Below are 26,093 nucleotides of genomic sequence, written 5' to 3'. Positions count from 1 at the left end.
TTTTCATATCATATATATTTATACACTGTGGAGACATTAACTTTTCATCAATCATTGGTGTGAGTGGCTGTTTTTCCATTTCCTGGTTTCACTTTTCTTTGCAATATAGGTATGATAACCAAGATGTAAATAACATGCTGACAATATCAACTTTCTTGGATAGAATGTACGAATATCAGCCTCCAATGATGTCTAAATGGCCAAGCTTTGAACAAGTTAAAGACATGGTGTCGCAGCAGATTGTCAATTTAAGGAAGGACCAGTCAACAAGCTCAGTGGTCGCTATACCCAAAGGTAGGTTGACAAGACAATTCGTTCATCTATCAACAAATTGAAGTGTTGTTTTTTGTCCCATAAATTAACACAGATCAGATTGATTATTTATGATAAATCACCCCCTCTCCATACATATTAAAATAACCATCTGAAATAGCTACATGTAGTTACAATTTGTAACAGTCTTGGTTATTTTTAAATGCTTTTGAACCGTAAATCAAATTTTTGGGTGTAATTTTTTTAGTTCAGGAGAAATCACTGGCGACAATACTCCTTAAGAAAAATTTTACCCTTGCTACAGCGACAGCTGTGGATGATCCAGACAAGGCAACCAGATGCAAGGTAAAACTATATCTATCTATGCATGAACAATATTGCTTCTTCGAGGGTGCTGATAGGCATTAAATATAATTGTTATTTTCTGTCATTAAGCATAAGCTTGCTTTCAAACAAAGCACATGGTCTCAATGATCTATATTTGAATTGTCATCAGGCAGAACTGTGCAGATCTTATATATTGTGTGGTAACAGGGCATTAAGGCTATCATGAGTGCCTTTATTGAGATTGAGTAAGCTTTCGCCAATGCCCCAAACAGCAGTTCAGTGGTTTTGCGTTTGGGGCATTAGTTTTCCTCCCTCGTTCTGATGGGTAACATTATTTTTATTTTAGATAGAATTTTTCCTTGCTATGGAATGTCTTCCAGCGATAGAGGTAAACGTATGGTGGTCCACGCATCAGCATGAGTTTAAAAATTTAGGTTCTATCGCAAGAAAGGTTATGTATGTAAATGCCACAAGCGTTTCATCAGAATGTCTATTTAGTATAGCCGGCTACATACTCGGCAAGAAGAGAACCAGTCTGAGGCCAGCCTTGGTTAATATGCTCACTGTTCTTGCTTTCAATTCAAAATAATTAATAAAAAACTAAACTTTGTCTCTCTTCTTACACAGGTCCCAGTCACCAAACCTTGACTTATCCTTTACGCTAAGTTCTTTATTATGTTTTAAATTTGATATTGTAATAATGTAGATATAAATTTCTCCCATTGAACACTTGTCATAACCAATTATTTGTATCATAAATAGAATAGCTCTTTGGTAGGTTAGTTCTGCAGCAAAGGCAAAGATTGATTATATTGTTAGAATTTTGGTAACGACGCTTGTAGATTTGAATATGTAAATGTAATGCTCTACCTTGGGTTCAGGCTCTCTAGCTCTATTCTATACCATGATAATGCTAACCCGCGTGGCGTGTTGGGCATTACCTTTCCATGGTGAGTATATATCAGAGGAGTGACAACTTCCTTCAGTTAACCGTTAATCAATCAGAAGAGTTTGTCTACCCTTGGTGTCAGGTTAACCACAAGCTATTGTGACATCATTTGACAGAGTGGTGAGTCATCATGTGTGTCGGTTATAAACAGTGTTCGATTGAAGTTTAGGTCTATAACCTAATTGGCATGGGGAGACAAATCATGCAGGTCTAACGCATGTCGTTCATAGGATGTATATTGAAATATTAAATTCCTATACATTTGTAGCAAGAAATCTTAAAAATACATCAAAATTTATTTTTTATTAGGTGAATGCTGAATTTTCTTCTCTGGCAGCTCTGAACATTTTTCTTTTTACACTGCTTAAGTCAATTTTGAGCATTTCTCAAGTTGAGGGAGTTCTCTAATTTAATAAATTTGATGTTTTTTTTATTTTCACAAACTTTAGGCTCCAAAGTCAAAGGTAAAAATGTTGTTATGTTAGTTTATTTAAACAAAGTAATGAGGTTACACAGGCAGCAAATTTTAAACAGGCATCACATCTAGAGAGTTAAAAATACTGGTCAAATCTTAAAAAACCCTTGGTTATAATGTGCAAAATTTTTTAAAAATTTAAAAACAACTCCCTAGTCAGCTATAAATGTACTACAACTCTAATATTAGCCTTGAGCAAAAGTCTAGACCCAATTAACAACAATTGATTGAATACAAATTAATTGCTGTCACAAAATACCAGTTAGTGCATAAATTCATCTCGTAAGTTAAACCTATTTACATTTTCTTGTCTGATGCAAAGATAGCGAGCGATAGAAATTAGTAAACAATATAAAAATTGAGAACGCATTATGTTGAGTTGCGTTTTGAAAACGAATTTATTCATATCGGAAAGGGATGTCTTTTCCACCGGTCCACTGCTCTAAATACGCATCGAAGAGCTCATTGTCAGCAACAGTGAAGTTGTTTTTCCAATCTCCAATTTTACCTGCAAAAAATTACTTCATTCTTATAAGCAAATCCATACACACCATCAGTAAATACAAGATTTGTTTTAACAAGTATTCTTGAGTTGAGAAAAAGCTACTGTAAGGGAAGCTAATTTCTTGGGCAAAGGGAATCCTCTAAACTCCTTACCAAACCTACCAAACATACTATAGGCAATATCATCCAATCCCAGTTTTTGTACAAAGTAAAAGGTCACACACGGCTATTTGAACAAACACTTCCTGACACATCTGACTTTAGTGAAAACCCTTGCTCTCATTATTTTCTGCACTAGATCATCTTATGCAGATGATTTTGTTGTGGTTTGAAAAAATAGTCACTGTATGTTGTATTTTATGCAATGTAATAAGGTATTAAAACTTAAAACTATTACTGCGCATTTTTCTTTCACAAATATGAGTGAAGTGTATTCTGCCATAAGCCAGGTTTCCAGATTTCATAAACTACTCTTTTTGATTTGGGTCACAATTGCCCTAAGGAGGATCTCCCTTAGATCTATTCAAGAGTTTTTCTGGGAGGGTCCTCTCCCTTACCACATGAGCAATTAAACACATCCTGTATCACCGCTTGAACCACTAACTTAACCCTCTACAGTTCAGAGTGTTAACCACTACCACATCTACAGTTACTTTAACGCAATTCCCAGACTAGCTAGCAATATGAATAGAGAATTTATAAAACCATTTTAGCACACTTCATTTGTAACATTTTCCCTTGTTATACACTTTTTAATATGAAATAACAAAACTAGGCTTAAAAAATTTGCTTTTAGTGCCGGTCATAATTACGATAATTTAAATCATTTATAAAAAGGCTCATTTTGTTGTTTAAATAAACTGTTTTTAAACATTAGGTTGGGTTTCACAAATCAAAGTGTATAAAGCTGTTTATGAAGTTGTCTTACCTTTCCTAAACATAAGTGCCAATGTACCCTTCATGGTATCCTCATCTGTGCGAAGCTACAAAACAGTAGCAATGTATAAAAACCGTTACTATTGCAATAATTAGTACAATCTACATGTCATTCAAAAATACCGAAATATCAATGCAGAGCTTCTCAACGGTGGATTGTTTCATGGCAATGAAACATTTTAGGTGACGGTAAAAACACAACCTAACAGCAAAATTTGGCAGTGGCTTTTCTTATAAAATTGGTTTTGTAGAAAGTTGAAATCAGGTTTTTTAAATAACAACGTTTTAAACTTTTTATATAGTTATAACCTGAAAACTATCCTATTTATAACTCTGTTGGTGGTAAACATTGGGTAAACAATAAACAGCAACATGAATAATTAATCCAGAAGTTGATTTCTCAACCACTCTACATAGACATCAGCATAGCCTTAAAGGTAGTTTTTAAGGTGCCTTGCTAATGTCACATTCATAGACTTGTATAAACTTACAACATCCAGAAGAGCCTTGGTATCATGACCTTGGGTAGATTTTCCTTGTTTCATCTTAGCAAAGCTAGTAGCGTCAGCAATCTCTTGAACTAGTTCTGGAGATCGGTTGGTGCCCATGAACTCATTTAGCCTTTGGATTTCTTCTACCGGATTCTACAAGCACATAAAACTATTTCGCATTTGGTGATAAAAATTGCTCTAATGATCTGATTAAACCATTTTGTCTTGGAAGAGATGCATTCACATGTTAATTTTGGTGTTACAAAAGTGGTTTAATAGAGATAATATTAAACGTTTCATATCAACTGCAATGGTCATGTTTTGAACCAAAGTTATTGGCCTGGGTGTTCTTTGACCACTCATAACTACAAAACTATCAGTGTGTTTCCATGCGTCAAGCGGGTTCAGAGTTGCCCACTGCGAACGAATTCACACCCTACCATTTCAAGAATTCAGAGTTGCATTATATAAATCTTTTATTGGTTTACAATGTATTCCTCAAACCCAAACTCATTAAAGTAGCCTTAGATTCAAGTCACGGTGACTTTTCAATTCATGTTAGTCAACTAGTTGCATTAACTAAACCAGAATGTCTGATTATAATTGATTGCAACGCTGATCTTTTTATTATTATTTATTGGGATCCATCAGCACTGGTGTTTTTATGGTGTCAAATAAAGCTTTCATAGCAATAGTCTCTGCATATATATATGAGCAATCTTTATTGTGGTAATCAATAGTCATATTTTACAATATGTTTTCCACAAGGTACCACGGCAAGTAAACTAACTAAAAAGCGGTGTACAAAAAAAAAAGGACCGCAAAGAAACTATAGTCTAACTAAAAAACTAGTGAATAGTCTAACTAATATAATAATATTAGAAATGAATGCATAAAATATGTAAAACGCAAGCTTGAGGATTGATATGAGTATTGTTTAAACAAAAAGTGGACAAATAATAGCTCAGTGGAAATAGTATACATATCTATGACAACAGTTTTTCTGCATCAATTTAGCAAAGCGAAATATGGTCGAACGCCTTCTGATTTCACTGTTTCTATGATATGAAGTAGAAGCAACTCCGAATACATTCGAATCATGGAAACACAGTATAAAAGACTTGGCTTTCAGGTTCATGAACCGGAATAAAACAGCAAATAGCAGAGAAACATATAGTTTTAAGTAATTTTCAGCCACTAACTTTGTTGTAAAATGTTAAAAAGGAATATAAATTATGGAGTTGTCTTTTCTTCTTTCATAGAGTATAATCGCTTTTTAGTAGCCCCAGCACAAAATTAGCCTCAATCAGATCTAGGCAAATACAATGAGACACTCTTTAGCAGATCAAACTTACCAAAACCACTCATGAAATTTTCAAGAAGAATAGCACAATGAAGTTATTATCTTAGCTTCTTCCATATATACAGCAGTGTTTACTAGTAGTATTAGCACAAAATAGGCCTCAACCAGATCCAAGTCAATACAATGGGACACTATTGAGCAAATCAGAACTTAACAAAACAACAAAAAGGTGCTCTCAAATGATTAACACCTTGAAGTTATCTTCTTCCATATAGTTACCAATGCTTTCTAGTAGCATCATCACGAAACTGGCTTCAATCAGCCTAAAATGAATACAATGAAACACTCTCTAACAGATCATACTTACCAAAATGAGGTCTTCATAATAAACGAGGTGAATGTGTGGTTGGTCTTTTATCTTCCACATGTACTCGACAAACTCAAAGAAGTTTCCAAATGGCACGTCGTCAGCGTAGAGAAATATTTTAATATATTTGCTCAGCGTCATTTTTTCCATGTTTCCAACTTGCTTCCCAATCATGTCCCACTACAGGCCGAACAAAAATTTATAAATGCCTTTCAATATCTTTATATTATGTTACTCCAATATGAATTATATATGTATTTATTAATTTATATATGAGCTTTTGATATTTTGTCAAAACCAAACTCATTAGTTTGCAAGAAATACTTTGATGATCTTTTAAATCTATTCATTTTGTATGATAGTAATGGGAAAACTCCCAAGTTTAAATAGCAAACTTTTAACCCAAGTGTCTAATCTAGCTAAGCAACTGAGCCTTTTGCTATTGCATAACAGATTTTTTTACAAAATTCACAAAATTAATACAAGCGAAGTGGTTTCAGCTTAAGATTCTACATTTTTAACCAAATAGTTGGATAATTTCAATAAAACCTAAGCACATCTTTTCAATTTGATCATCTAATAATTACCCTGTTGGAGAAAAACTGGAATTGTCTTCTCATGAATAATGCAATTCCTTGTTCTACACCAAAATACGTAATAAGTGATAATTAAATCATTTAAAAATTAGGGGTTGTTTTGTCCATAAGAAAGCAATTATGCTCTACATCAGGAATTTTGAAGAACTTTTGTAAGGATCAACTTTCTAAAATATTTAGTGGCTAAGTTATTGGTATTAGAACTTTATAAAAGTTTCTATTTGTTTGAAAAGGTTATCCTCACCGTATTAAACAAAGTTTTATGGATTTATCTTCATTATATTTTTATTTGGCAGCTTTTAAAAAATACAAAAGAACTCCATACATGAACACGCAACTACTTTAGTCACATAGTATCTTTAAAATCTTACCATCTGAGACTCCATGTGAAAATATGATAAGCAAACATCCTTTGGATTTCTCAGAACTAAAATACAGAATAATAGAGTAAAAGAAATTTAGTAGTAGTGAGTCCATAGAGCTAAACATAAAACTAAACATCCAAATTTGACAATGAGATAATCTCTTGTTATAGTAAATACATATCTACATTTTAATTCAAAACTACAAAGAGATCTAATGCTCTTTAAATATTTCTAGCAATCAGCGAAAATTTAAAAAAAATTATCTTTTCCCGGCTCATTAACTCTTTTGCTACAGCAAGCCGATGTATTGGCTTATCAATAGGGTTTTAGTTTTATTTTTATTACAAAGCCCACAAGTCCATTTCTAATTATTCTTCAAAACCGGAAAACCAGATCGTTATCGTCATGGCATTAAGAAACCTACCGCGTTTTGTTCAATGCAAAGAAAGCGTCAGAAAAATTGTGATCATGAGATTCACTAAACAATTTTATACACCACTAGGAAAAAGATTTTCTGAATAAGATGTTACAGTAAAATGATATCTGTTTTGATTCTGGAGATGTTGCTTGAATACTAGCGGTATATCAGTTTTCCGAAAATCCTTTTGAATTAATTTTGGCAGAATAATCGTTCTATCAGAATCTAATGCAGCCGCAAAAGAGTTGATTAATCTAATGATATTTGAAACTAAATGAAATACAACATCTTTAATGTAAATTAAAGCACAGAGAATTAGAGTGTGCACAACTATTCCAGGAAGTGTTTAAGTGGTCGATCGAACAGCTTGCTAGTGTCGGGCTAGTAAGCTAGTAAGATTATCAGGTGTGCTGGTATAACACAGAGAATAAGGCTGTCATAACTAATCAAGAACTCAAGCAAAGCAAATTTGTAGCCTAGGTCATAGGGTGCTGGTATTCAGAATGTTGGAAGTTTGAATCCCGTATGATGCGATCTTGTTTTGCTATCTCCATTCATGTCTTTGGACAGACGGATGGACATGCTTTTGTTATAGTAAAGCTAAATGATTGCTCGGCTTCGTACGAGTATTAAAATAATTACCCAACTAATTTGTGTAACTTAAGCTAGCAACTTACTATAATAATAGTTGGTTCCTACATCTGAATCCAGCTTGTGGTGGTATGTTATGCTTAATAATCAATAACACAACATAATCATGAACTTGAAGCATGCTATTATGTTTGCAATTGATGCACAACTATGTGCCCTACTATTCCATAGTATGACAAAAACAGTGTAGGGAATTGGGCTAACTCGTCGGTCTGCGGGCCTGGAGATTCCAAGTTCAAATTCAAAGCAAAGTTGATTTTTCGTTCCAAAGACTTTATCGCTATAACTGGACAGACGAAAGACAAAGATTGAATATTTGTATACAGATTAACTCAGATTAATAGATTAACAGATTAACTCTAATGTGTCAAAGGGTGATGCTAAACTTTATAACATCTACTGAACTGTTTAACTGATGTAACAAGGCTGGTACTTGAAGATAAGCTTGCGCAAATTTTTAGTGAATTTTATCAGAAATTATCGATACTTTTTTTATCATTTGCAAATGTTTTGACAATTAAGGTAATCTGACAGCCAGGATGTTTCAAATTTTAAATTGACAAAACTTAATCACAGTTAAAAGCCACAAATACGTACACAATGGCATCTCGATCTGCTATTGTTGCTATAGTTTATGTCGACTCTTGCATTCAAGTTGCATTGTTATGCTTCTCTAGTTTGTCAGTTTCTTTGCAACTAATCACACTTTTAGTTGATATGAATGTTTTTACCGCAATCACGTTTGGACAATTTTAATCTTGAAACATCCTGGTGGTCAAATCACCTCAAACATTAAAAACGATTGCAACTGATACAAGAAAATCGATACTTTCTGATAAAATCTGCTAAAATTCAGTGTAATTCAACACCGGTAACTTGTATACATCGAGATGCTTTTTGGAACAAAGGCTCTATTTTCTTCCGCTGTCATAAAGTTTTAATAAAACCAAAGTCATAATGCTTCCTGCCAAAAAAGTTTAACTTAGGCTGAGAACCTGTAATAAGAGCCGTGTTTGCCCGAAGCTATGGTTGCAAGTCGAAAAAGGGTTGCTTCGCTAAGGATTTGATCCCGCAACATTCAGCTCTGCCAACACACTACCACCAATCTACTAAGTGTGCGTAAGCTCATCTTCAGCTAAACTAGTAAATGTGAAGTTCTTACTGAGAACAGTTTTCTGGTTTTGGTATGTCTCTGGCAGAGCCTCAAATCTGTAATGGGTGTTGAGCACTCTTGGAGATGGGAATAGTTTGTCGTCATCGAGTTTGTTCACAGGAAACAAATCCATCATGCAGAGAGCTTTAAACTCTTTTATGTATTCAGATGTTCCTCTAAGCAGCATGGTCATTATCTCCCATGTAAAGTTGGTTCCTACAATATTTCCTAAATCAGTAATTTGACAAAACTTCAAATATCACCATATGTTACCAAATTAGTTAACTTTTTAGGTTTTTGATGACAGCTTTTGAATTTGTTTTCATTTTTAAGAAAAGTTGATTTATTTGTAAGTGGTAAACCCCTCTGTATTTTATAGTAGAACATGCGGCTTCATTTGGGTTCCAAATTTTATATAAACTCGTTAGCAGGAAGCCTGGCAACGTCCGGAACTTCCTTTATTTTTGCTCTGATTGCCTGCAGGTGGGTGTTTAAAAGGCTGTGGTTCTCAGCAACCAGACTGAATTTAAAACTAAGTATTTGTTTTTAAATATGGAAATTAAAAATGTTTGTGCAGACTAACAGACATGCATGCACATGCACAAACACTGGCATGAATGCTTGCACACACTCACATGCACACTCCTACACGCACACATGCGCAGGCAGATGCAGACCTGCCTGCCCGCCCGCATGTATGCACACACAGGCATACTGAGGTTAATTTTCCGTATCAATGAAAGATGTACAAAAGATCGAATAAAATATACTCTGAGAATATTGAAATAGATAAACTTTAAAATAGGGGAATTTGTTCAGGAACAGCAAAGTCTCGTATCAGATATTTTTCTGGTGTGCAAAGACCCACACTGATAACTTGAACCTCTGACCTACCACTTCATAGTTCAGAGAGCTAACAACTACACCACTGCGGTGCTGCTAGGGTACATGTTAATTCTGAGGTGCATTCATAATTTCTATTGCCAGAAAAATCAATGGTATTTAAAACACATTTGTATTATGAACATGTACATCGAGTTACAACTCAATGTGCATTTTCATATTACAAATGTGTTTTAGATTAAATTTAAATTTTTTGAAGCAACAATACATGTGAACTTAGACAGCATTACCTGTGACCTTAGACAACAATACCTGTGACCTTAGACAACAATACATGTGACCTTAAACAGCATTACATGTGACCTTAAACAGCAATACATGTGACCTTAAACAGCAATACATGTGATCTTAAACAGCAATACATGTGACCTTAGACAACAATACATGTAACCTTTGACAGCATTACATGTAACCTTTGACAGCATTACATGTGACCTTAAAGAGCAATACATGGGACCTTAAACAGCATTACATGGGACCTTAAACAGCAATACATGTGACCTTATACAACATTACATGGGACCTTAAACGGCAATACACGTGACCTTAAAGAGCAATACATGTGACCTTAAACAGTAATACATGTGACCTTAATCAGTATTACATGTGACCTTAATCAGTATTACATGTGACCTTAATCGGTATTACATGTGACCTTAGACAGCATTACATGTGACCTCAGAGAGTATTATATGTGACCTTAAACAAATGCATTTAATCCAAACTAAAAATTTGTGACAAGTAAAACTTACCGCTTTTTGGGTAACTTGTCAACAGGAAATCCTCTGACTTAAACTTGTAGTTTTTTAGCGCCGCATAAACTCCCTCAAACGCATCAGCATCGACAACCATGGCTGGGATCTTTATAGAACCATCTTCACTAGTGACGTACTTGTTGGTTGCCTTGCCACCTCTAGGATGCGCTGGTATCTCCATTTCGTCTATAAAAACTCTGAATGTCACTATTGATTCGAAGTTATGACGATGATTTTACATTTAAATTCACAATCGTATAAACATTTAACTTAAAATCAGTTTCAAGAAAAAATACTTTCTGTATTGAGTATTGAGTCCGTTCTAGAAAAACATGACTCTTGTAGAAACGGTCAGAGAGCTATTGTGTTATGGATAAATTTTTTCAACAAGCTTCAGAAAATGGTCTCTAAGTTTGCTTAAAAACAAGGCAAATAGAGTGAATGTCTGGCTAAATGTAGTAACTAGCCTTTAGCACCTAGCAAATATAACTTAGCAACTAACAAGTAGCAACTAGTAAATGTAAACTGGCAACTGGCAACTAGCAAATAAAAAAGAAAACTAGCAAATAACAATTAGAAACCAGCAAATAACAATTAGAAACCAGCAAATAACAATTAGAAAGCAGAAACTAACAATTAGAAACTCACAAAAAACACATTAGCAACTACCAATCATTATATAGCCTATAAAACTAAGCAACCAGCAACTAGCAAATGACTAATATAACTTTACAACTCAAAACTACCAAATAAATCTTAAATACTATCATCTAGAAACTAACAAATACAAACTACCAACTAACAATTAGCAAACAGTTAACAACAGAATAAGTTTTGTAACCAACAAATAACAATATAACTTAGTAACTAACAACTGGCAAAAAGCAACTATAGCTCTCGTACAACCTTAGACTTGGGTGATTATTTTGCTTGCAATTTATCTAGTTTTGCTTTGTGTTCTTTCAATATATTTATGCTTATGTTTAGGAGTATATATACCGTATTTTTCGAACTATGAGCAGCTACTTTTTAGACGTTTTGAGCCATGCTCTTATTTAGAGGCTGCAGCTTTTCTGTGGTTTTTCTTTCTTTGCTAGTGTTGCACTAACCGGAATCTCTGGATGCGCGCCTGCCTCTAGCGGTAAAAGAAAAAACGAAACAGTGCAAAACTGTACTGTTCCATTAGGCGCTGGGCTGAGAAGCAGCGATTAATATGGAACAGTGCCTAACGACGCTGTTCCGTTTTAACCAGCAAAGTTGCTGTCGTGATAAAAAGCATTATTATGAGTTCTGCGGCCTACAAAAAGTGTGGCCTATGTATTGTTTTATTATCAGTTTTTTTTAAATAGAACAGATGCGTTTTATATAGGGGTGCGGTTAATAGTCCAGGTGTGATTAATACTTGGCTAGATACGGTATTTAATTCTTTACCATTAGAGATGCTGTTGAAAGTGATTTACCACATTGCAAATCCTTTGTAACAAGTTTTAAAAAGAATATTAAGACCTACTCAATTGAAAACCTGGCTTTAAACATCAAAGTAAAATTTGGATTCGTTTTATTTTTGTAACTAAATATTACGACACTTACAATTTGTTTAAATTGAGTGTGAATAAACTAGAATAAGCTTCAATTAATATGCTGCTTGTATATTTCCTTATATTCAGCAGTGTATCAAGGCTAGTCAAATGACACCAAACTACCCCCGCTGCAAAACTCTATGATGAAAGAGTGAAACGTTTGAAAGGGAGTGTGTCGAATGTAATAGTCTCGATAATGGTGCCATTAGTGTATCAAATTGATTATCATTGGCCATTCTACATGATTGAGCTAGAATGAATAGGAAAAAATGTTTAATTTGAGAGCTTAGATAAACTGGTTTTGATTGTAAAGAAAATTATCCGGTCTAATAAAAACACTCGGCTAGATCTGAACAAAAGAATGATGCATTGCAAATATCTACAACCAGCGGTCCATTTAAGGCTTTTCTGTTGCTGGCGGCTCACTAAAGTGCTTCAATGCATTCAGCATGCTATTAAGGTGTCCTTATGTTATAGCCATGTTATTTTATTTTAGCAAGAAAAAGCAACTTCTCAGTATGCTGAAAAAAATGCTGTCATGCTTTTCAATTCATATCCATCTAATATTCAAAATGTTTCTTGCATGCCTTTGCACAGCTTAGACAATATTTGCATGCATAATAAAAGATTTACAGTAGTTTAGACAAAATGTGAGTGCATAATGAAAGATTTACAGTAGTTTAGACAAAATGTGAGTGCATAATAAAAGATTTACAGTAGTTTAGACAAAATTTGAGTGCATAATGAAAGATTTACCATAGTTTAGACAAAATGTGAGTGCATAATAAAATATTTACAGTAGTTTAGACAAAATGTGAGTGCATAATGAAAAAGTTACAATAGTTTAGAAAATATGTGGATTCATTATAAATGCATTACAATAGTTTGGACAATATGTGGGTACATGAGGGAAGAAATAATACGCATGAACCTATTTGATAGTGGGCCATGGATGGACATGCATAGCCCACAATGCACACATAGTGGGCTATGGGCAAATATACCCTGAGATTGCCATAGATGTTTTACTTTTGAAAGTTACTTTGGTTGCCTAATCCATAAATATATTTTATACTCAATAGACGAATCAATTATTCCAGGGATGGCTGAAATTATGGGGAGAGGACAAATCCTAGTTAATACATGTGTGTTGGTTGTTTTGATTGATTGCTAATTACAAAGACAGAAATCGTTCACCCATTTCCCAGCAGAATGAACATAAAAAATCAAAGAATTTTCAGTTGCATAATTTCAGTCTCCCTTTCAGTTAAGTAACTAGTTTATTGACTTTACAGTCACCTGCTGGTCTAGTCATTCTCTATGTTTCTATGACACGCAAAATGCCCAAGTTTGAGCCAATCCGCAAAAAAGGTCCACATCATGGAAACGACAAAAATGTGCAAGTTAGTTGAGCTTTGCTATTTGCAAACCTTTATTGAATGTTTCTTTCTTGTGAATGATGGAAACAGCACTTGTTAATGACATGCATTAAAATATTGCGCAGGCTATTCCTTTTTGATGTTTTCACACCTACGTCATTTTAATTTCAATTTTAGCAGTTCGAATGCACTAATGTTGTAAATGCTGCTAAGTTTGACAAGACTGCCTCGCTGTTTATTGACCTGTGGATGGTCGCATTTAGTGACGCAGTCTAGTCTTTTTACCAAAGTAAGCTCTAACCGCTAGTAAATGACATTACTAGTGACTAAACTTCGGCTGCTTATGTATTGTCACTCCAACAGCAAGATGTTTTTAAATTGTTTGACTATGCGTTATGTTTTGTTGAAGTGCTTTTCACAAATATATCTTTACTACAAGGGTGTGAAACTTAGCATTTTTATCACACTGTTGTATGTTAACAGTTTTTATTTTATCCCGCCTCTTCTAAAACAATGAAAGAAATACCTTATTTACCATTATATTTTATATAGCATGCTCGTATTTCTCATGTCTTTTATCAGTTATTAGTAACCTTTTTCATCAATTATTGAAAATGTGTGTGTAGTCTTTTAAATTATTTGTGTTGCAATAAGTTTTTCTTATTGTCTGTAGTTTTAAGGTGCTAAATAAATATTTATACAAAATAATCGACTTTATTCGTAGGAGACTATTTACTATCAATCTGGGAGGGCCGTTACATGATCAATCACTAATTACTGATAATGTCTCTGATTGTGAGCATCCACTTTATTGGTCACAACCTCCTAGCCTTTTATGATTTCAACGAAGGAATAATAGGCAAGCATTAAAACAGTTCTATTTGCTATAATAACTGCATCTGTGTATTGAAAGTGGTCATTAATTGCTCTAGTGTAAGCAGAGCTAACATAATATTAACATTATAATCAAGCTCAAATTTCAATAGTTTTAAAGACAATCAACTTTGGAAAATAAGCGGATCATTCTACTGTCTGAAAACATTTGCTTAAGTAAACAGAACAAACCAGAGCAAAAGGCTTGGCTTTGATTTGTTATCTCAAATAACTATATATACATGATTGTAGTGGTTTTCTTTTCGCCGGACCTTGTTGTGAGTAGTGCAAGAATTAAGTGTTTTTCTTTGTTAAAGACTAGTTCACGCTATATCACCATATTTCGGTGTTGACGCCACAATACTTCGGTGATCGTTGATGATAACTATGTTCACACTATCACAAACTTATCCGCGTTTGCATCAGGACATACTCCGCGACAATTTTTTTTTTTTATTTTCATGAAGAAACCTCTTTTTTTGCATGTGAGAATAAAAAACTAGTCCCGCAGCAACTATCATGAACTGATTTGAATAAATCGCGACCACGACCACGAATTTCCATCGTCAAAATGGTTTACATTTGAAAGGCGATCGTCAATACTCAGTGATGCCTCAGGAAAGTTTGACAGCTGCAAACTCTTCTGATGTGTCAGCGATGCATCCTGGATGCCTTCGATTCACGGTTCACATAATCGACGATGAACGCCACAAGGGAAACGCTGGCAAACGGCGACATAGTGTGAGCTGGCCTTAATCTAAGTGGCATGTGGCATTTATGTTGTGCTCACCGAATTCCCTGCATTTGTACTCATGCATGTCAGCCACTTTTAATAAAAAATATTTGTTTTCATGCTGACGGTAGTAATCGACAGCATCCTGTGTTAACTTGGAATAAGGACAGCACCGATGATGAAAAGATTTTCATAGCTAAGGAACCCCTTGCTGCTGCAGTACGTTGCCTTTAGAATTTAGAATAACACAATTCAATATAAACTAAATATCATTTTGAAGCTTCAAGCTTGTGAACTCGATAAACAAACAAATATCAAATACAATAAATAACAGAAATACAAATAAGTAATTAGATTTTCTCACACTTATTTACTCGCACCTCTCAAAATATTGATGTTTTGACTGATGAAATGTAAGCCACCCCTTGTAACATTGAGGTTTAGTTTTTTAGCTTTAGCCCTTTCCTGAGAAAACAATATTCTTCAAAAATTCTTTAAAAATAGCTAAAAGAACATAAAAATATATAAAATATAAAACATAAAATATATAGAACATAAAAATATATAAATATATCTCGCTCACAAGCTCAGGGAGATTCAGCTGTGAGTGTAATTTCGTCATCAGTGTTTGATGTTTTCCTGTTACATTTGTGAATTTCAAAATGTGAAAACATCCTTTATATTGTCAAGCGCCGACGACTCATAAGACTGTATCATGAACTTAAGAAAAAGAAAAAAATACCTACAATTAATGAAATAGTGAGACCATTAGTTTCTATTTTACAGATTTTTATTTTGTTAATTTGGAGGCCCATTCACAATTAATAGCAAAGAAGAGGATTACTGTGTAAGGATCTTAAGCTATGAAACGTGAAGCCTTTAACAGTTTTTTCAATGATTACGGCCTATTAAATTATTAAGGTGAAAAGCAGCATTTAACACAACTCAACCAAAACTAAATAATTGAAGTGGTGTCAACAGTTACTTTATTAATATGATCCCATAATGAGGCTCTTGTATAATGCTGCAGTAAAAACCCGTGCTAAGTGCTTCGAGTACAAATCGGTTATCAGGCCTTTTGCAGCCAGCTGAGGTACCTTGTCATTAAAACAGTTGTAACTTGGTTTGCTAAAAATCCTAATCCAAACTCCTAAGATAAGCTGCAACCATATCCATGGCAGACATCCTATCACGGCAGACTCAGGCTGAGATGCCACGATGTAGCTAAGTGTAACATGTAGTTGAGAGAATTAGACACAAGCAGATGGCAAAAGAAGGCAGAAAACAGAGCTCCGTGGAAGACAGTGAAAAAGTCTAAATCAGTATACAGTCACATTCGATGCGACTGTTTGCAAGAGAGAGATTTTTATTGAATAGCAAATTACTATATCAAACAAATTACTATCTCAAGATCCCATTTAGTTGTTTAAAGTATCTAGTTAACCCCAAGAAGATTTCCTTCCGATGCAATTTCCTTTCAATTATGGTCTTACAAATCAGCAAATCAAGTGGCTAATGTGATAAGAGTAACACCGGGACATAAATAACTTATTTTCCGATAGTTTTCAAAACTTCGTCCAAAATTTTGATATCTAGACCTTGATCTTATTAGAACATTTTAAAATAAATTAACTTTAAATTTAGTTTAATGGAATTTATATAGAACTTTTTATTTAACATCTTTTATAGAATTTTTACCCTAACCTAGTTAGCTAAGCCATCTGTCAGCAAGATCCCAAGCAATTTTGTCTTCAAGTATTTCAAAATTCAAGCCGCTGGGCAAACTCTCCCATCTCTTAGGCAGCTATACTTATGAACTCATATTATAGCTACAGTGTATAATATAATTGCATATAATAGCTATATCAATATTGAATTGCTATATTAGGAGCCTTTTTGGGAGGGAGGTGGTTTCTTATTGAATGGAATCTGTCATTACTTTCCAAAGCACAGGAGCAATTTACTTTCAAAACTGGGTTTGAACCACTGACTTGCAGGCTTTTGTGTCCAAAGTTCTAACCACTACACCATTACATCAAGCTTCTAGTTGGTTGAATATATAGCTATGTTGTTATTTTGACAACACTTTGAGCTATATCCCCTCTATTTACAAAACGGGGTAACAGCTGTGTCCATTCAACACCATCGTTAACATATGACAAAGAAACTGCTTTGAACAGGATTTGAACTTGTGACATACAACTTTGCAGTTCAAAAATCGAAGACGTTAGCTAATCACTAATCTCCAACATTTTATGATAGTTGTACCCTATCTCTCACAGCACACCCAAGTGTCAGGATAATAATTCACCCACCTGCTATGTTATATTATGTTGATCCTGAAGAAATAGTACAGAATTTAATCAAATTTCTTTATAAAAGATTGCTTTGCATTTTTAAAGTTGTAGTTTTGACAAACTATTCTACAAAAAGAATTATTTTCTGCTTCTATTTTGATAATGGCTGATGGGGGTTATAAAGTTGCAATGCTACATGTTACTTGCATATTTCTGAAGAACATCTAAGATTGTTAATGATATTTGTGCATTGGTTCCTCGCTTGTCATACAATTTATTTGTCCATTTCTATCATTCTGTTCGAAAGCTTAAAAACCTCAGAGTGTCACTTGCTAATCAGAATGACGATAAAGAGTCTGTACAGTTTTATAAGTGTTTAACAGTTAAATATAATTACAGAACTGGAGTTACAATTCTTCATTTTCTTTTTTGTCATCAATTTGTCTGCACATGCGCTCGCGGAAACAGTGCCGTATTTGTAGACCAACAATCGCCATTTTTGGTCACTTTACGTTACTGAATAGTATTTTTTGTATTATCTGGAGTTTATATTGAGATTCTCCAATTAAAAATTTTTAACATCGCGTCATTCGCGAAAATTAATTGCAAACGCTTCGTATTTTCAACGGTAAAAGTTGTCTTCAAAGATGGCGGACCCCAACATTTCACTGTCTCACACTCATAGAATGATGTCACACAAAAAACAACGGATTCTTGAGTTTAGAGGTAACTCAAACTTGTTAAATTCAGCTTACTTAGTCTAAGCTTAGTAACTAGGGTGTAAAATATTTTTGAAGATTAAAACAACCCTATATCTCTGATTCATTTGAAGTGTATAAGTTTAGTCAATTTGACACTTGCCTTAATCTCACATGTATTTAGTCAGTGTAGAATAAGCCTGTCCTGCAAGGTACATCATCACTAAAGATATCTAAGACACAACAAACCACCTGCTTATCAAGATCAAGGAATAGGCAGATGCTTTATAGTCGTTTAATTGGAACACAAGGATTTGTATCAAGCTGCTGTGTCAGAGAAAAAAGGCAGGGTCACTTTGAAACCTTCTGAGATCTCAATTCAGCTATTTGTTATTACGGCTAGTTACCACAGCATGATGTTAAACTGATGTTGGTGTCTTTTAAACTTGGGTCAAACCAACCAACCTGGGATATCCAAAACCGTCTCGAGTGTTTTAGCATATTCCAGGAGTAAATTGCCCTTTTTGGACTTACCTATTATTATTATTCCCTTTCATTTGTAAATAACTATAAATTATTAACAAATTACAAAGATTCTAAAACATTTTGTGAGAATAAAGTATTCTGGTTTGCAAGCCAGCCACAGAATTTTATCAAAAGTTACCTTATTGTGCATGATTGGCAATTTTATTTACCACTTTTTAGTCTGTTTTCACCAAGTACAAAAGTAAAACACTTGAGACTCTATAGAAATAGGTAGCCAACACAACCTACTTAAAATATGAGCTGTATTCTGAAAGACAACATGTAGTCATATCTGTTATTTCCATGCAATTAATATCTCATCTGGAATAATTGAGCCTATAAGGAAAAAACTAATGTGGCACCTGTTCAATTAGGCATCGGAGGGTGCTATTATAGCCCAATCAGAATAGGTGGTGTTAGGTATTGGCATGCTTAAATGAGTGACCTAAATGATATTTTGCAGGCATAACAAGTGCTTGCTATTCATGCATGCAAAGTTGTCAAAGTATATCCTGAAGAGGGAGAGGATGGGGATATATATGTTATTTTCCGAAGTGTAAAAGTATAGATAACGGCTACATAACAACTACAAAATGTTGAAAACTTGTCTAACTTAGAATGGGGAAAAATGACAAGCATATGTTTAGTCTCACAAGTGCCAATAAAATTTAAAACCATGCTTTACTTTTCTGTAAATTAAATTAAATTTTTAAAAATTAAAACTCCATAAAATTAAAAAAAGCTTATATTAGAATGTGTGATAGACAAAAAACAGTCATTACTATGGATCACTAAAAAATTACGACATACGACTAAAGTGTTCTATAGAAGCTTTTGGTCATTGTAGCTAGCAATAGTCACTAGCAATAAACAAATATCACCTTACCCTTCCCTTACCTTCATCATTTCCTAAATTGTCAAGATTTCTCAAAAATTATCTCGCGCCAATGGAATGCAAAACCTTAAACAAATACTTGTACTTAGGGTAAACTGCACTACGCTTCCTCTAAGTGCACCTATTGATTCTTCAGTTCGTGAGAGACAAACAAGTTTATTCTAGAAAGATTTTCACACCCTTTTACAAAAGGTAGAGTGAGATTTTGATTACGATAAAACTAATCATCATAAAAGTATCACAAAGCCAACAATTTTTACTGAGAGTCGCCTGAATACGCCCCAAACATCACAATAAATTCTAAAAGATCATTGTTGATGAAACAATGGCTAAATACCTAAACAATTCTCAATTCAGATGAGGCCAACCTGTGTCCTAGCCTCTGGTTTCACAGCTGCTACAAGTTGTTTAGTTTTTAACCATTACACATTTCATAGAGTTGGCCACATGAGTGATATTGAGAGGTTGCATGAGTAGCTTGATGGTACTTGTTTGTTAGATTAGAATGGGGCTATTACAGATTATCTATGTGTTGGTTTTACATGGCTAGTTAAAGCAGGCATATTTTAGTTTTAAGAGCAACTAGCAATAATTCTGGCATTGAACAGCTTTTTTTGTTTTCTTGTTTTCAATTACTCTTTCAGCTATTTTCTATTTAAGCTATTGTTGCTTTTAATCGATAGCTCTCAGTGGGCATGTAGATTTCAAACACAAATTGCATACAAACTACTTTCATATCAATCTATGAATGTGTTTATTGAGGGCAATTACCCGTAATGCATGAAAAAAGCAAATTCTTGAATTTTTGATCAGGTGGATGTTAAAAGGTTGGTTATTGGGAACCAGGAAGAGAACATCGAGGCTAAACAGAGAGGTCAACTTAAATACTTCTGACAACCCGGTGGAGAGCACACAGCATATTCTTGTGAAGTGTGAATAAAGTTGGCAAAAATATGTGCAAATGCATAACGTTTAGGAATATTAACAGGCCAACAGGCATACAATAAAAAAGAGTGATTTGTTAAAACGTATAAGCTAGTTTTTGTCTCAGTCATGATATTGTAGCACAGGAAGTGAGTCAGAGTCATCAGCTGTGGATGAATGTAATTGCAGGCAATATATCATTACAGGTTACATCCTGAGATCTTGAAAATTTCAGTGTTTTATGCAGCGGTTAGCAAACTCTTGTATTAAAGCAAACGCCTTTATTATACGCTAAATGATTTTATTAGATTTAGCTGCAGATTTTTGACAGAGTTATTTCAGTATCTGTAACATGTCACTAAAAGCAGCATCGAGGAAATAACTCTTCTTTTATCAATATTCAGAGTGCAAACTTAAGTGTATTTCATGAAAGATATTTTGGTATGTACCTCCAGAGTGCATGTAAGGAATCCACATAGTAAATGGCGCAATCGCCTAAGATTGTCAACATTAGACGCGTTTGCATTACTTGTTTGTAGTCTGCTTATTGAATTTCTGTTGCGTTGTTTGCTTATTGAACGTTGTCTGCTGTTGAACTTCTATGTTACTTCATTGGCAATACTTTCATTAAATACAATTGTCTTTAAATTATGCCAGACAACAATAATAAACAAAAAAATGGCAACGCATAAAATATTTATATTCATATTGTAGAATATTGATCGCTATAATTAGTTCATGATATTGATTGTTAGTTTGAATTTTTCTTATAACTTTTCTTAGCATGGGCAAAGTTTTGACTTCGCAAAATTATATCATTCTGTGTTTGCCTACCTTGCCTCCTTACTATGTGATGAGGTGAAAGATGAACTAATAGGCGTTGTCTACTTGTTACAAAACTTTTTATGGAAGATTAATTCTCTTTTCCACGATTGTTTGGTCGACTATGAAGCAGTTTGTCTGCAGAGCCTATGCGCGCGTTTAAAAGCATTGTGGGATAAACTCTTACAAAATGACTGAACATGTCGCAGACATTTGGAAAATGTTGAAAATGTCATACATGTCCAAACAAAATCACAGAGCATTTTCACAACCATGACTGTGGCTTTGAAGTGGTATGTATGAGTCTAGTAGCTAGGAAACTTCAACAACTGAAAACACGCCCAGTTTTAGAGAGTACTTTACAATTGGATGTCATTCCTGCCACCATCAGTGGCTTTTTTCGAGAATTGAACCCTAATCTGTTGTTAGCATGTCAGATGGTCTAAACATTATACTCTTGACCGCTCTTACAAGTGGGTGGCTGGTAGTTAAATATTAACTTTGACCTGCACTTTCTTACAATCTAACTATCTTCATACAGAAATCTACCAAAGCCTTATATACTGTATAACCAAATTCTTGACTTTTAGGAGTTGACCAATTTCACAATGAACTATATTTTAAATGTCTTTTCTACTTTTTTAGTATAAACATATAAAGGTATTAATATGTATAAATATATTAACATGTATAAATGTATGAATATTTATATAAATATATAAATATTTTTTATACAAATTTGCTAATAAAACATGGAAACAATAACACATGCATAAAACCTTGCAGTGTTTGTTATGCACCAAATAAAATAGTAACCAAAAAATGCTGAAGAATATTTTTTCAAGAAGAATTTCAAATAAAAATTAGGCGTTTTCATGAATTTTATTACTTTTTATTAATTCAACCAATAATTTTTGCTACAGCATTATAACACCTAGGTTTGTCTGTTCATCTGTTAAAGTCACATTTAGAAGTTAGAAAAAAAGAATGCATTCAACAGGATTTGAACTCATAACCATCTGTTTGGTAGACCCTCAATCAACCACCTGTGCCAATAGATCACTTCAACACATTTCAAAATACATTAACTGGGAAAGTAATTATTATATGTGCTTTATTGGCACACCTGACAATCTCTGTGCACTAGACCGCCATCGTACTAGTATAACTAATTTTCAAACACTTGGTCAACTGTCTCAAGGCTTATGATGTGTCCATATCCCAGCTTGAGCAACTTATAGTTGTAACGAGCGCTCATATTGGTCAGAATCAACCATTAACAATGGCCCTGTTTCTTTCCTGTCTCAAAATCACAAAATTTTATTTGTTGCATTCTAATTCATTCATTGAATAAATAAAGTGAACCAGGCTTTTGCTAACAATAATTTGTCCAATCAGATGTTAGGTTTCGTTGCGCTTGATCATACTGATTGAGGTAGAAGGATGCCATTTGTGGAAAGTTTATGCTCATCAATTGCAATGGATGCTTTGATTTGAAAAACTTTGATCTGACTATTAAGTTATTCTTAAGCAACATTAACTAGGATGTGGGTTTAAAACGTATTCCAGCATGTATGATCTAATATTGTTTCTAGTTTCTTTTTATGTTTAGCCTTTTAAATCTTTTACTACTGCGCTAAATTCGCTATTCTGACCAAATGAATTCATACTAGTTTTCGAAAATTTGATATACTGCTGGTGTTTATGCAGTATCTCGAGAATCAATGCAGATATTGTTTTACTGTAAAATGCATCTTATTCAGAACAATATTTTCTACAAGATAAGTACAAAATGAATCACCTGAATCCCACACTCGCAATATTTCTGACGCTTCATTTGAATTAAACGAGTGCGATGAATTTCTTTTTGCCATAATGGTAGTTGATCTGGTTTTCCCATTTTGAAAAATAGTAAAAATGGAATTACTAAGCAAAAAACTTCCGATTGGTTGCACGTGAATAGCGACAAGGTTGTTTCATTGGAGACAAAATTTATTTAGTTTAGCTAGTGTGTAGGTTTCCTTATGAAAAGAATAATGAAACCCTATTGATTAGCAGGTTCTTCAGCTTATGGTCTGTACTTCTATTACCGCGACTGTTGATGCATCGGCTCATGGTAGCGGAAGAGTGAATTAAATATATTTACAAGGTGATTGAAATAAAGTTATTCACTCTAAGCTATGTTTCAATCTTTTGTATTAGAAACACACGGCTAAAGCTGAATTCAATTGAATTAATTAAGCCTGCGACAAGCAAACTGTTTTAGGAATGTCAGAACTTCAAACATATTTAATTGATTTCAGACTTTGGGATAATTGTTTAAATTCAAGAGAGTAAAGTAATCAAACACAGAGTTCATGCGTTGTTTCAAGTGTAAAATGTACGTGGCTTTTGTTTGATGTTTAGCACCCAATTTGCCCTAACGAATTTGTAAGCTTACTACTTATCTAGAGTTATCCTCTCCTAAATACGAAAATTGAAGTTATCTTCTCCTGAATATTAAAATCCAATTTTTGCTTTGCGCAATATTAAAACTAGGGCTAAGCAGGAGATGATAAAAAACGAAATCCTGAATATAAAGGTTGAAGTGCTTGTAGATTGTTTGCAATAAAACTTAATTGAAAAACTCGGTTCTAGCATAACCTAGAATTTATGGCCAATTCCAAATCTAGAAGAGTTGGAGTTGATCAAAAACGTGTTTGTAAAAAAGTTTTAAAACTTTCTAGAGTAAGTAAACTGTGCTATTTTTAGCGGTAAAATTGTATTATGTTGTTTTCGAAACCACAGGCTAATTTATGATTTGTATTATTGAAAAATTATATAGTAAAAGTTACTAAAGCTGTTAGATTTGCAAACGTCGTAAAAATCCTTTTATATTAGGCTGCACAACAGAAAATATTTTTAATTGGTTATCAGCTACTATTCCCTTGTGCTGTGAGAGCTTGGATGGTCTAATAGGTATGTTTTTAGTAGAACTATTCTTAGATGCAGAAAGGTTATCAAGTGGCGCCGTGGTAGCTCGCTTGACTTCAAACACGAATATCCAAGTTTGGTCCCTGCGTAAGGTTTTGGTTTTTTGTACCCTTTGAGCCAAGCTTTTGAAAAATGAACAAACATAGCTCTTATTATAGTAAGGATAACAAAGAAAAGCAGTTAATGTGGAACTTTTTTAGAATGATATTTGAAAAGCTTGAAGAAAGACAGATCATTATTAAACATCAAATAACTATTTTTCTGACTAAATGGCAGCTTATATACATGAGAAGTGTATCTCTTACCTAACTTGTATGAGCCTAGTAGCGTCGAGAGACTGAAGCCGTCGCTATTCTGATAGCAAATGAATGCATTCATTCAGAAAGCTACAGATACGATTCAATAAGGACAAAGCACCGCCCACTTTCCAACTTTCAAAACCAGTTCATGCTTATGAACATGATAGCAAAACAGTTCAAGCAGGGAAGTTTCAATTTGTCAACTTGCTCAGCATGAAGATTAGTGTATTGGGTTTGTGGCTTAATGCCAAATAGCCATATTCTAACTTCATTCTGTGTGTGGTCGACAACTTAATCTCTGATCTCTGAGCTACTAGCCGCTTTTCCACACGCAGCATGATTCATAGTTTTTTCTTTTCCCATCATTTATGTTAAATTTAAATCCTGCTAAACTTTTTAATATGTAGGCTACTTATGCAAGGCCAAAACTATTTTTTTTAGCATTATGGACAGATTCTATCAACAACCCAATCAAAAGACAGTATTCTAATAGTTCAACTGCAGAATATTTGCTCTGCCATGCCAAGCACTTAAAAAGTAAATGTTTTGTACGACTAGTAAAATATACTTGTAATTATAATAACTTTTATATAAAAGCTTCCTATAATAGTTTCCATCAGTAAGTTTCTATTAACACAAGTAATTGTTGCCTAAAATGCTTGCACCTTAGCAGTAGCAAAGAGCAGCTACAATTTCAGGGTTATGTAGGTACCGTAACATACACTATGTTTCCATGACTCGCTTAATCCACATGTTTCACATAATTCGTATGATCCGCAAGTGGAGTTACTTAGCAATCCAGGGTTTCAATGAACGCCTGGCGATGTGGATTTAACACCAGTACTTGACCCCATAGGACAAGTATTAGCCTAATTAATGACTTTATAAATAGCTAAGCAGTCTTGTCACGCTTAGCTGAGCAGCGATCGTTCGGAAAGTTGGTGCATTGAGACTGCTGAAATCGAAATAAAAACGACTGAAGCGTGAGCATGTTTTTAATGTGATAGCCAACGATAATCTAATGCGCATTAATCGCAAGTACCGTTTCCATGATTCGCAAGCACAATGGATTCAATAAAGTTTTGCGGATCCGCAAAACTCGCTTAGCTTGCGAATTTATGCGGATAGCTTGCGGATTTATGTCGTTTCCATGACGCGGATAACTTGCAGATTGGCTCTAATTTGCGAATTATGCGGGTCATGGAAACGCAGTGATAGCTTAGTATCCACTACTTGTTCGTAAAGATGAATTTGAACAAAATTTTATTAAGTTTTATCGAAAAGCATCGATGTTTTTTTTTTATTATTTGTGATTGTTTTTGATGCTTTAGGTGATCTGAATGCCAGGATCTTTCAAGATTAAAATTGACAAAACTTAATTGCGATAAAAATCTCTCAGATAGAACAAAAATGTGATGATGACATCTATAGCTGTAATGAGGTCGAGAGAATAGAAACTTGTAAGGCTGCAACTTGAACAGAATAGCCGATAGCGACTATAGCAACGATTTAGTTATGTCATTTCTGCACATATTTTTCTGAGCGTTTTAGCACCTCAAGTTTTGTCAATTTTAATCTTGAAACATCCTGACAGTCAGATCACCTGAAAACATCAAAAATCACCGCGAA

At 34.1% G+C, this 26,093-nt stretch overlaps 1 protein-coding gene across 1 annotated transcript; it reads right to left on the bottom strand.

The window, feature by feature from the left end:
- Positions 1-1,755: 1,755 nt before the first annotated feature.
- Positions 1,756-24,516, bottom strand: LOC137398519 (sulfotransferase 1C2-like). Its single transcript, XM_068084638.1, has 8 exons — positions 24,471-24,516; positions 10,464-10,652; positions 8,818-9,024; positions 6,593-6,648; positions 5,626-5,805; positions 3,956-4,108; positions 3,457-3,511; positions 1,756-2,532 (listed from the first exon to the last, which is right to left on the bottom strand). The coding sequence occupies exons 2-8, from the start codon at positions 10,645-10,647 to the stop codon at positions 2,423-2,425; spliced, it is 945 nt and encodes a 314-aa protein (XP_067940739.1). The 5' UTR covers positions 10,648-10,652; positions 24,471-24,516; the 3' UTR covers positions 1,756-2,422.
- Positions 24,517-26,093: the final 1,577 nt, after the last annotated feature.

The sequence above is a fragment of the Watersipora subatra genome, chromosome 6, assembly GCF_963576615.1.
Source record: "Watersipora subatra chromosome 6, tzWatSuba1.1, whole genome shotgun sequence".
Taxonomy (NCBI): Eukaryota; Metazoa; Bryozoa; class Gymnolaemata; order Cheilostomatida; family Watersiporidae; genus Watersipora; species Watersipora subatra.
The sequence above is the reverse complement of the archived record's forward strand: the minus strand, read 5'-3'. Positions and strand labels throughout refer to the sequence as shown.